This window comes from Python bivittatus, unplaced genomic scaffold, assembly GCF_059951505.1.
Source record: "Python bivittatus isolate LINGU-HERP-01145 unplaced genomic scaffold, Pbiv_v1 ctg000340_np1212, whole genome shotgun sequence".
NCBI lineage: Eukaryota > Metazoa > Chordata > Lepidosauria > Squamata > Pythonidae > Python > Python bivittatus.
The window spans coordinates 31,038,948-31,051,979 of record NW_028277056.1 but is presented as its reverse complement, the minus strand read 5'-3'; the positions used below and the strand labels follow the sequence as shown (position 1 = coordinate 31,051,979).

The window sequence follows — 13,032 nt, the reverse complement described above, 5'->3', positions numbered from 1 at the left end:
AAAAGCAATGAACCACATTGAATTAGTGAAAAGCAGGCAAGACATTACTGAAGTAGTTGGACTGTATTACATACAAGAAGTTCAATTTGAAAAGCTCAGTAAGCATAGTCAGAAAACACAGCTCCCTTCAGCGGGGCTGTATACAGGTCTCAGATATTATTAAACTACAGTTCCCATCATCTCTTCTCACTGGGCTTTGTAATTCAGCATCATCTGGAGGGCTACACATTGCATATCTATGTTTTAACAATTCAAAGTCAAAGGTTTCCTTAAAGTGACAATGTATCGAAGTATGTTTGGGGATAAACTATTGTTTGTTTCCAAGCAATGTATACAATTCTGACAGATTAAAAGTTGAGAATATTTAAATGTTAGTTTAACCTAAGAAATATCTCTAGAGCAATCATAACATCAGATAGCACAACAGACTTGAGAGGTATAGTATGTGAAGAACTGCATATCTTCTTTTCAGCTTTTTTTGCAGCTGGATCTTGTATCTTGCTTATTCATCTTTCATCGATTACTGAAAATGGACTTTATTACAGAAACTGAATGCCATATTAAATGATTCCATACATCACAGCAAGTAGCTCATTCCAATGTATTATGCATATTCTAAAAATTGCAGATCTGACTGGGGTATAATTAAATCTCTGTCCAATCCACTTTGGAAAATGAATCAAATTTTACTTATTGTAGAAATGGCTACTAGAAGAAACAAGTAGATACCATAAGGAAGAAGAATGGGAAAACTAATGGGAAGACTAACATTTGCCTCTATTCCTGCAGGTAACTGCTTTCATTTTGTAGGATTTGGCAGATTAAAGTAGATATTACTTAGGAAACTGAACTGTGTAAAGAGAAACAACAAATGTGCCATCCCAAGAAAGCCAGATATGGGGTGCTTGTTAGTAATTTATAAAGATAAGCATCTGTAACACTGACAATGTTCAATAAAATAGCTGGTGTAAGAGATAAATAATATCTGTTGGATAGTTTGTAATTTACTATCTCCAGAATGCTTACAAAATTTATTATAAAAAGTACTGTTTATACAAAATAGCCTTGGGCAATAATTTATGCTTTCTTGCAACTGTTTCAGAATTTGTATGGCCTCTTCTACATGCTTTTCATGAGGTTTACATCCTCTACTAATTCTTTCAGATTTCACTACTGGCCTAATGTACAGTAGTCATTACCTATACAAGGATAATGCTAACTATGATTTGTTGTTTTAAGATTGGTATGATCTCAATATAGGTTAGCTTGCTGGGCTTAATTTCACTGGCAGAAGGTATAAGGAATGCATATGGGAAACATTGTTGAGATGTTTGTTAAGAACAACCATGACTGCCATAATCTGATTGTTATAATATTTAAGCATTGTTAATGCAAGCTATTGTTACCATATCACCAAATTACATATCATACCCAGTCATTTGGGTCAGGTGGGTAGATGAGCTCTGTTGTTCTTGATGTGTTTTTTCAATGAATGCAGTTATTGTTTATCCTTGGGGTTAAACGTGCTGGGGGTTATATGTGGTGGGTTTTTGGTGTTTTAATCATTGTAAGCTGCCTAGAATCACTTGTGTGAGATGGATGGCTATATTCAGATAATGCTAAATAAAACCACACTTTAGAAAAAAAATCCCAGACAAATGCATATTTCCTCTTGGATCATGCCTGCGAGATCTATTTGGCTCCTGTTATATACTTTCAAAATTCTTATCTATTTAGTTAGTCAAAGCATCACTGGCAATGTAAATGTGCGATAATAATACAAGGTGCACTTTTTGAGATATTATTGAAACATAATGTAATAACGAAACCCCTCTTCCCTATCTTCTCCTCAATTGTCATCCAAAATCTCTAATTAACCACTAAATCCCATTTTGTTTGGCTAGGATTATCAGAAATATAGCTGTATTTTGTGGTTCAGAAAACTATGGCTAACATTTCAGTTTGATTGCATCATGCTGCAAAGGAGGAACCATTTATCACATATAAATGTATCATCTATAAATGAATATGAACATCTAATGTGACTATAGTATTTTCAATGTTTGAGCTTGATGTAAAGCATTCCTAATTTAAAAAATCTGAGAAATATTGTCAGTGTAACTGATGCTTATAAACAGTATGAAGTCATGCTAAAAAGGACAAGGCAGTTTTGCTCAGATGGTTCTGTATGTGGCTTACCGCAGCATAGTTGCTCTGTCAGGCCAGGGAAGATTGAAAGAAATTCTACAGCAAATTGGGCAGAGGACAGAACAAATAATTACAATATATTAAAAAAATCTGATTTATTTCTTCCCATTTGGAATTGATGTTAACTATATATATATATATATTTTAAAGCTCTCCAGCATAAGATGATTTGGGAATTTTTAAAATGTTTTTAAAACAAAATATTATTATTACTACTACTGTTGTTGTTGTTATTTTCTAAATTAATTCACTGCAGGATTAATGCTGTAATCTATCATGCTGATCCAGCGCTGGTTGGTTATTTTTTTGACTGGCCCAAGGTCACCCACTTGGCTTCTGTGCCTAAGGGAGAACTAGAACCTAGGTCTCCCCACTCCTAGTCCAACGCTTTTAGCACTATACACTACTGGCTCTCCTGAATATCTGCATGTGTGGGTGTAGGTATGTGTGAGTGTATACCCACACATATATTCATGCATACATACATATATACACACAAAACACATGTGTATACACAGAGAGAGAGAGAGAGAGAGAGATTTCCTACAGCATATTAACACTTTACAAGGTTCAAGAGCATAAGAAGAAGTTGGGAGAAAAGTATGTGGCATAAGGAATGAGAAATAACACTTCTCCAATCTAGAAAGTGCTTGTTGCACATCTGTTTGCTAACACTTAGGAGTACAGGTAGTCCCCAGTTTAAGAACAAGTTCTGTTCCCAAGTCGAATTTGTATGTAAGCAAGAACAGTGTTATTGTATAATACTGTATAAGTAGTATTGTATAATTAATTCAAACCATTGTATATTTAACTTGAATCATTATGTATTTAACTTTTAATTTAAATTTTGCTCCGTTCTTAACTATGGGTCATCCTTAAACTGGGCGTTCTTAACCAGGGGACTACCTGTAATTTTAAGGTCAAGCCATTAAACCTGAGAGTCCTCTTCACAATAGCATAACACAATTAGAGAAGAATAAAATCTGAGATTTAATAGGCAAGAAGATTGGTCAGAAATAATTTATATGCAAAGTTTTGTGATCTGAAAACTGTGTTCCTGGAACGTTCCAATTTTTTTTCCTGAAATGTACCAATCCAGGCCCAGTCTGTCATTTTCTGGAATTGATGAGGAAGTAATTTAGTGTTTCAGATATAATCACTGCATTCTGAGAAAAAGTGAAACATTCCAGAGAACACTAGAATGTTCTGTGACTGCACCACAGAGTTCTTCACATTCCTGGCCCACAATCCCTGCAATAAATATACAAATATAACTCACCTATCTACTGGAGTTGAAGTATTTTCAATAAAACTAATAACTTTTTCTTTCACATTTACAGATTTTGTCTTTAAAGCTTCAGTCATCTTGTTTACCAAAGACTTGACACCCTTTCCATCATTTGATCCATTTGGAGAATCACCCTGAAAAACAGAACTTTTCTGAGTAAACCTCATCTACATTCCATAAGCACCAAAACCTGAACTTGAAACAAGTTCTATTTGTAGAGGACAAAAGTGCACTATCTAAGCCCCCAAGGGTACATATACTCTCCCCTCCAGTGTGCTTCTGAAATTTGCTTCTGGGCTGTAATGTGTATTGCAAATGAAGGAAAAATATTAAATCCATGATGTGCCAAATTAACTGTATTTAGTTAATTTCAATTAAAGTTTAAATAAAGCAAAATTTTAAATAAAGAAAATTTAGTTTTTAAAAGTTTAGGTTTTGTTCTGCCTCTACCAACTACTTTGAGCATGGCCACACTAAATGAAGTATTTGGGCTGTAACATACAGAGCATATGTTCTATATTTTTCTCTAAAAAGAAGAAGAACTAAGTAAAATAATGTATATGTTTGTTAACACATTGGCTACTATATGTGATCATGCAGAGGCAGTTAGAGCCTGAAAAAGGTGCTAGAATCTAGTATATCACATGGTGCTAAGGCATCAAAGTGATGATTATCATTTATGCCCTTTACTAAAATTTGTTAGCTGGAAAAGGTGTTACCAGACTCCTTCTGATTCCTGGCAACAAATCCTAACACATCTCTTCTCCTTCAATGCATGCAATATGTTGTCCTGTATTATAAACAAATAAATAAAATTCTGAAAGAGTGTATTAAGAACTAAACAATTTGATTTTAAAAGTACACTCACATCAACTAAGGAGTTAATACTATTTTTTGAGCCTGAGGTACTAGCAATCCAGTGGCCATATCCATTTTCTGGTCCTTCCACATTAATGTCTGCTAAGTGCTGTTGCAATGCTATGAGAAAGACAATTAAAATAATGTCAATCAATCAAAACTGTCTTGTCATCCTCATTAAAAGGTAATAAACTAACAAGTAATACATAAGAATAGAAGTATATAATGATGTTAACATAAATGTATGCTACAAAGTGTTCAGATACACTAATAATTACAATGTATTCTGTAAAGTACTATATTGTACTTGTAACGGTACTACCTCCAAATACAGTTATACCCAAAAACTGCACAATTAAAACTATTAAAAACTGCCTAGGGTCTCTGGGAGTCAGGCGGTATATAAATTCAATCAATCAATCAATCAATGTTAATATTTTTTCTTCAATCTTTTTCTAATGCTACAATTTTTCTTAAATCTAAGAATGGTTAGGTCATAGTGTTTTTGAACTGGGAACTATGAGAACAAATATGTGTATGTTAATGCAAGAAAAAAAAAAAGACTTAATTTGTGACAGACTATGTTGGGCAAGGTTAGGGTCAGGACTGTCACCCCAGTGGAATTCTTGCGGAATCAGAGAGGTTACAAATCTCTGGAGTTTGCAGCTTGAGATAAACCTCTGTAACATATTACTGAAACTCTGTAAGCTTTAGAGCAAGTTGGTGAGTAGGAAGAGAAATAGAAACAGTGGCATTATCCAAATGTAACATTTCTGTTCCAACAAACTCAAATACGTTTTCTCCTCCTTCCATCCTCTTTGCATGCCAGAAGTTATTAAATCAGTTTCCATCTGTAGGATTCAGTAAAACTTTAATGATCCCAGAAGCTTCTGCTGCCTGCATAGGCAGCAGGGAAGTGGGGTTCAGGGAGTAAACTGGTTTGATTTCATTCTGATAAACAGAGTCATAAAAAGGGAAAGCAGGTTTTCAATGTAATTTTCAAAAAACAGGGGAAATGAAGATAAATTATAGATGGGAAAATAAAAATATCCTTTAAGGCCTCCATTATTTATCATCTAAGAGATACTGTAACCATACTGTAAAAACGAATGGCCAAGCAATCTATGCACAAACAATGCATGGGGAAATTGTAATTATACCTTAACCAATCAATTACAGGCTTCTTCACTAATACATTATCATAATTAAAGGCAAATCTTACCCATAAATCCACCTTTAGCAATGCTTACATATTCTTTATTTTTCTGAAATAAGAAGATTGGAAATCACCAAGATGATATTAGCATTTGGGTTTTTTTTTTTAATTTTACAAAATATGTATAACACAAAACAGCCTTAGTACACGCTTCAGCTTGAAGAATCTGTCACTTCATTAGAACACGGCAATAAGACTTACAGTTCTATGGTTATACTCTTTCTAAATAAGAGTGGGCTTTTTCCATCGACAATAATTTACATTTCCTCCTTTTCCCTGCCTAGGGAAATCTCACCAGTGTGAGCAATACAATATTTTCAAACTCATTATAAGAGTCTAACAAAATAAAGATAATGTTTATAATCCAGTTTCTTCAACCTATATCTTTGGTATAGAAGTATGTTCCAGTGGCAGAGAGCACAGGAAAAATTCTATTAAAAGTTTTAAATTTTCCCCACAACAGTGGGTCAAAAAAATATTTAGTCAGCCACCAATTGTGCAAGTTCTCCCACTTAAAAAGATGAGAGAGGCCTGTAATTTTCATCATAGGTATACCTCAACTATGAGAGACAAAATGGGGTAAAAAATCCAGAAAATCACATTGTCTGATTTTTAAAGAATTTATTTGCAAATCATGGTGGAAAATAAGTATTTGGTCAATATTAAAAGTTCATCTCAATACTTTGTTATATATCCTTTGTTGGCAATGACAGAGGTCAAATGTTTTCTGTAAGTCTTCACAAGGTTTTCACACACTGTTGCTGGTATTTTGGCCCATTCCTCCATGCAGATCTCCTCTAGAGCAGTGATGTTTTGGGGCTGTCGCTGGGCAACACGGACTTTCAACTCCCTCCAAAGGTTTTCCATGGGGTTGAGATCTGGAGACTGGCTAGGCCACTCCAGGACCTTGAAATGCTTCTTACGAAGCCACTCCTTCGTTGCCCGGGTGGTGTGTTTGGGATCATTGTCATGCTGAAAGACCCAGCCACGTTTCATCTTCAGTGCCCTTGCTGATGGAAGGAGGTGTTCACTCAAAATATCACGATACATGGCCCCATTCATTCTTTCCTTTACACGGATCAGTCGTCCTGGTCCCTTTGCAGAAAAACAGCCCCAAAGCATGATGTTTCCACCCCCATGCTTCACAGTAGGTATGGTGTTCTTTGGATGCAACTCAGCATTCTCTCTCCTCCAAACACGACGAGTTGAGTTTAGACCAAAACGCTCTACTTTGGTTTCATCTGACCATATGACATTCTCCCAATCCTCTTCTGGATCATCCAAATGCTCTCTAGCAAACTTCAGATGGGCCCAGACATGCACTGGCTTAAGCAGGGGGACAGGTCTGGCACTGCAGGATTTGAGTCCCTGGCAGCATAGTGTGTTACTGATGGTAGCCTTTGTTACTTTGGTCCCAGCTCTCTGCAGGTCATTCACTAGGTCCCCCTGTGTGGTTCTGGGATTTTTGCTCACCGTTCTTGTGATCATTTTGACCCCACGGGGTGAGATCTTGCATGGAGCCCCAGATCAAGGGAGATTATCAGTGGTCTTGTATGTCTTCCATTTTCTAATTATTGCTCCCACAGTTGATTTCTTCACACCAAGCTGCTTGCCTATTGCAGATTCAGTCTTCCCAGCCTGGTGCAGGTCTACAATTTTGTTTCTGGTGTCCTTCAACAGCTCTTTGGTTTTGGCCATAGTGGAGTTTGGAGTGTGACTGTCTGAGGTTGTGGACAGGTGTCTTTTATACTGATAACAAGGTCAAACAGGTGCCATTACTACAGGTAACAAGTGGAGGACAGAGGAGCCTCTTAAAGAAGTAGTTACAGGTCTGTGAGAGCCAGACATCTTGCTTGTTTGTAGGTGACCAAATACTTATTTTCCACCATGATTTGCAAATAAATTCTTTAAAAATCAGACAATGTGATTTTCTGGATTTTTTTCCCCATTTTGTCTCTCATAGTTGAGGTATACCTATGATGAAAATTACAGGCCTCTCTCATCTTTTTAAGTGGGAGAACTTGCACAATTGGTGGCTGACTAAATACTTTTTTGCCCCACTGTACCTTCAAGATCTCTCTCTTGCTCTTAAGGGGCTTTTCAAGCCCAGAAGCATGTTTTAGGGGATTACAGTGGAGACACATGGCAAAAATTACCTCCCATTATTACAGACATTCCTCTCTATACAAACACATATTTTGACAATTTATTGTGCAACATTTTCACAATTAAGTTAACTGCTTAGACAAGGGACTTATGTGCAATAATCCGATCAGCTGGACCATGTATCTATGAAAATTAATTGGAAATATTTTTCAGTATGGTTAGGATGGGAATGTTACCTAATACACTGATGGTAGACAAAAGAAAGAAACTAATGTTTTTAAATACAAGATGTGATAAGATTTTAGATATACCTGTAAGAAATGTGCAAGTACCATGTTCATGTACATATCTTCCTCTTCTCGGCCACTACCCATGAAACAAAGGTGTTCTCCACCAGCTACTGAACCAGATTCAATTGACTGTTTCTGTGCTTCTAACAAGGATTTCACAGACTGGGCAAATTCTGATGGGTTCTGAAGCATCTGTAAAACAAGACAAAAGCAGAGATCATTTCTGCACATCAGTTCAGCTGATCATTTGTTTTTCTAAATCATCACTTAAAATGAATGCTGATATATTTAAAATTAAGAAAAAATAATTACCAGCCAGTTGTTAAGAGAATGTTATAGCTACTTCATATATTATGATTTTCTATACCTAAACTAAGCTACATTTTGAAAAGGTTAGCTACAGGTAGTCCTTGCTTAACAACCACAATAGGGATCAGAAAATTCTTTGTTATGTGGGGTGGTTGCTAAGCAAGTCGTGCCTGATTTTGTGACCTTTTTTGCAGTGGTCAATAAGCAAATCATGTAACTGTTAAGCGAATCATGTGGTTCCCCATTGATTTTGCTTGCCAGAAGCCAGCTGGAAAGGTCACAAATCACATGACCCCAGGATCTGCAACCATAAGTGGTTACATTGTAGTCATGAAAATATCACTGCTGAAACATGAGAGTATAAAGCCAACAACTGTGAAACCTAGTACTCTTGGAACTAAATTTTGAATATGATTGGATCTATATCCCCTGCGATGCAACTGGATTCCTGCACATACAATATAGTAGCCTGTCACCATTCCCTATGCCGTGCTCCAAAGCTGCTTGTCAAAAGCAGAAGTGAGGGATGCTTACATAGAAGACCAGAACTAAGAATCTATTTCACTTTCAGAATGACATCTACCAGCAATATGACATCATTCAATACAATCTTTGAACTCCATCCTTCTCTTCTAAAAAACTGAAAGGACACTAGAAAGTAAACATCTTAAGCTGACAGAAAACATACTTACTAAATCAGAATCTAAATGAAATGCAGTTGATAAATGGCCAGCATTATACTGTTCTGCAGGGCGACAATCCACCACAAAGAACCTTACTCCTTCCTGAAATAAGAATATTTTTACTAATGTCAATTGATAAAGTAGAGAAAATGCACAATAGTTTAAGACAATTTATTTACTCTGATGCTAACAAAATTATATAGCCAACTATTTTAGCCAAGGATTACACTTTAAAGCTGTGCACTTTGAAAATGATTTGGAAGGATTGTTTCAGATCTTACATGAGTACAGCATTTTGGTGCTAGTCATTAAAATAATCATTTTTTTTCCAGACTACTGTGCAAACCTGGAAAAAAAATATACACAGATGCCTTTGGCTTATGGTATCTACTCACAAAACCTAATGTGATTCTTAAAGGCGCAAACACACTTTTTTTTTTCCAGGCTCAGATAGAAGACTAAAAAAGGTCACAATTTTACTAAATAGTGGAGTGTTCACTAAAGGTCTACAGCACTTCCTTCAAATCTTGTCCAAAGTGTACACAGTCCTATTACACAAATCCCAATGTTTTTCTGGTGTTTTTCTTTGAGTAATTTTTCTTTCCTTATTAAATTTGCCAAGGTTTTTGGAGTGTCACTGAATTTTAAAAGGCAGTTTGCTAGATGGCAAGCATATCAGATGTGCATGTTCACATAGACACTCTCATTGTTCAAATATATATACCACTTCCTGGAACAACTTGGATCCTTGCTAGACATAATCATTTATGACAATTCTGTGTTTCACAGATATTTTCATAAAGTATTAAAGTTCAAATACAATTATATTATTGCAACCTTATATTCTGTGAACCTAGTTCTAGTTCTAACCTATTTCTAACTTTAGAACCTAGTTTATTCAAATACAGTTTATTCTACTGTAATTACTTTTATTTATTTTTTTAAAAAGTTATGATTATAACAAATGAATAGGAAAATAAAGAGATCAATTAAAAGGAAAATAGTATTCTTGATAATCCCCAAAATTATCTGATTAACTAAAAATAGCATGCTTTCCAAACAGTTTATAGTTGTTCTTTTGCCTCTATGAACCAGCAAGTACAGTTTTTGTGAGGCAGTGGAACATAAAAAAAAAAAAATAGTGATGTGCAGCTATTTGGATCCAAAGTGGAAAACATACTTTGGGAGTGACAGGACTGTGCTTGATACAGCTGTTGGAGCCTTCTTAAAGAAGACAAATCTTTCCCTGGGCTCACATGGTGGTCATGCAATCCCAGGAAAACATGCAGGTCACCACATTTTGTTCGCACCTCCTTACTACCTGAACTCAAAAGTGTATAATCCTGGGACCATTGTAGAAAGTCAGGGAGATGAGCTTAGAGAAATAGGCAATAACATTATACAAGCAAAGAGGGCTGAAACAATCTTTAAGGTCTGGGAAACAAGGTAGTATTCAGAGGAGACTCCCTGATTCACTGGAATACTGTATAAGAGGGAGGGGAAGTAAAGCATAATCAAGCTTGCAAGATTTATATTATATCCTATCTCAATAAAGCATAATCCAAGTCTTTCTGTGGAGTCTGTTTCTTGATCTGATCTTCAATGAAGGGCTGATAACTACTGTGCAAATTCAAGAAAAGGTGCATCTTTAAGTAGGAGCTGATAAGTGCAGTGAGTCTGTTCATGTCCCATGTGAAGCAGATTTTCTGCTTTGGATTCAAACAGCTGGGCTGGCAGAACAATGTGGTGGGAGATCCAGACATGTTTATACAGAAATAAGGGCAACTGAGTTTATCTAATTTTTATGTGAAAAGTATAGCCTAACTTTGTTATCTGTATATGGTAGTTGAGATGATAAATCAATTAGATTGCAGTAGCAGATCAGGGATTAAGTTGTCTGATTTGCTAGTATTAAGATACTCTTCTAAATCTATCAATGATTTATTTTTTCCCATTTTGGGAATGCTTACTGACCCCTTGTTGTTGATTTGCTTGAAGTATCTCTGATACTGAAACTGCTAGACACAAAGCTTGGCTCAAGTCTGAGTCATCATCTTTGATACCCAATAAGCTGCTGCCAAACAGACTATGATTTTCCTATGAGAGTAAGAGAAAAAACAATAGCTACGATAAATATTAAAGTATGTGCAAAATGAGCACGTTAAGACCATGTCCTCTTTGTAAGCCTCATATAAAATTGCTTTTATAACATATACAAAGCTATATAAATGAAGTTTGTGTGTGAATTTTCACACAGTATTTGCAGGATTATACCACAGTTCATTCATATCCAGGATCTTTTACAAAATTTTCTGTTAATTTTTATGGAAGTTCTGTTGTCCATAAAAGTGGAAATAAAACCCAGAATAAAATGTGAACATCTTGACCTGCCTTTTGAAGCCTCAGCAGAGCAATTTATTTTCCAGAAAGTTTTATTCAGATAGAAATAATGTAGTATTTAATTGTACTTTGCTCTTATTAGCTGGGAGTTAATGAAGCATGCTTGATATTGTTGCCTAGTGATGTTATGGACATACCCCTGTAGTTTGCTGCCAGCAATATGAAGGCCATTTGCCACTGTTGTTTTCCAGAACATTTTGTTTTCTAATCCAACCTATACTCTTGATACTTCTAGTGGTCTCTCATCCAAGGCCAACCAAGGTTGACTAGGTGCTACCATTTAGCAAGGTGAATTGAAACTTATGTAGCTTTGAATCAATGTTTTTAAAAGCCATTTGGATGTTGGCACAAGTTGCTTTGGAACTTATTCTAAACAACAGCAATCCATATTGAAAGAACTGCTGGGCATATTATAAATTAAAAGAATGTATGAGCTCAAGATCTGCCATTCTTATTGGACTAATTCAGTTAATGAAGAATTAGTGTAATTATATTTACATATTTATTCTACATATCCTCATTCTTAATCTATTCTTTAACTACAGGTAGTCCCTGGGTTAAGAACGCCCAGGTTACAGACAATCCATAGTTAAGAACGGAGCCTTCTATAGCAAAATTTGAGTTAAATACACAATGGTTTGAGTTCATTACACAATACTATAAGCAATAATACTGTTATACAATAATATTGTTCCATCTTACATACAAATTCAACTTAAGGACAGGCCTTGGAAACAAACTTGTTCTTAAATTGGGGACTACCTGTAGTTCATTCTTGGAATTTAAAATACAACCCTGCACTAAGATTTATGGCAGCATTAGTACAAATCACTTGGAGAGCACAGAATAGAGAAAATAGCCCAATGTGCTTGACAATTACCTTTCTGAAAGAAACTGGGGTCTTGCTACAATAATATTGTGCTAGGGAGAAAAGGTCTTCTATATCTTCTAGTTCCAAACTGGCAGGAGATTTTTCAAGAAATTCTGAAATATACAAAACATTACATCAAATATTACAAGGTGAAATATTTTTTTAAAGCACAGATCTGTGCTATCATATTTGCTACTTGTTCTCTCTTAGTCAATGCTTATATAATTTTGTTCATGTTCATGATACACAATGGTTTGAGTTCATTACACAATACTATAAGCAATAATACTGTTATACAATAATATTGTTCCATCTTACATACAAATTCGACTTAAGGACAGGCCTTGGAAACAAACTTGTTCTTAAATTGGGGACTACCTGTAGTTCATTCTTGGAATTTAAAATACAACCCTGCACTAAGATTTATGGCAGCATTAGTACAAATCACTTGGAGAGCACAGAACAGAGAAAGTTTCATAAAAAATGGATTGTATCATGGAGAACAGAATACTAAAATCTCATGTAATAAAGGAGCAAAATCCTGCTGCCTGACCAACCTAGTGCTAATGGTAACATGAGAGATTGTGTCCTGGTTACCAGGCAATATCTCTTTATCTTGTAGTGTTCTTCCACATTACATACACAACTGCAACCTCACTCATTCCTGAGTTTGATTAACCATTTCTCAGATATGAGGAGGAAAAAAGAGAAGTAACAAAGTATTATTCAAGATGGAGAGAGAGGAAAAGAAAGAAATAGGGAGAGGAAGAGACTGTTATGCTCTGTTGATATGCTTGGTTTGT

General features: G+C 35.5%; 1 protein-coding gene across 2 annotated transcripts in view; it reads right to left on the bottom strand.

Annotated features, from left to right (window-relative positions):
• Positions 1–13,032, bottom strand: part of TBC1D23 (TBC1 domain family member 23) — a 35,794-nt gene that overhangs the window by 4,291 nt on the left and 18,471 nt on the right. The window contains exons 8-15 of one of the 2 annotated variants that reach the window (XM_007427455.4): positions 12,239–12,342; positions 10,933–11,055; positions 8,968–9,060; positions 7,988–8,158; positions 5,577–5,619; positions 4,365–4,474; positions 3,488–3,630; positions 2,200–2,244 (exon numbers count right to left, since the gene is read on the bottom strand). In XM_007427455.4, coding sequence (XP_007427517.1) covers positions 2,200–2,244; positions 3,488–3,630; positions 4,365–4,474; positions 5,577–5,619; positions 7,988–8,158; positions 8,968–9,060; positions 10,933–11,055; positions 12,239–12,342 — 832 coding nt within the window. The remainder of the gene's footprint in view (positions 1–2,199; positions 2,245–3,487; positions 3,631–4,364; positions 4,475–5,576; positions 5,620–7,987; positions 8,159–8,967; positions 9,061–10,932; positions 11,056–12,238; positions 12,343–13,032) is intronic. The other variant, XM_007427456.4, reaches the window with a different exon arrangement.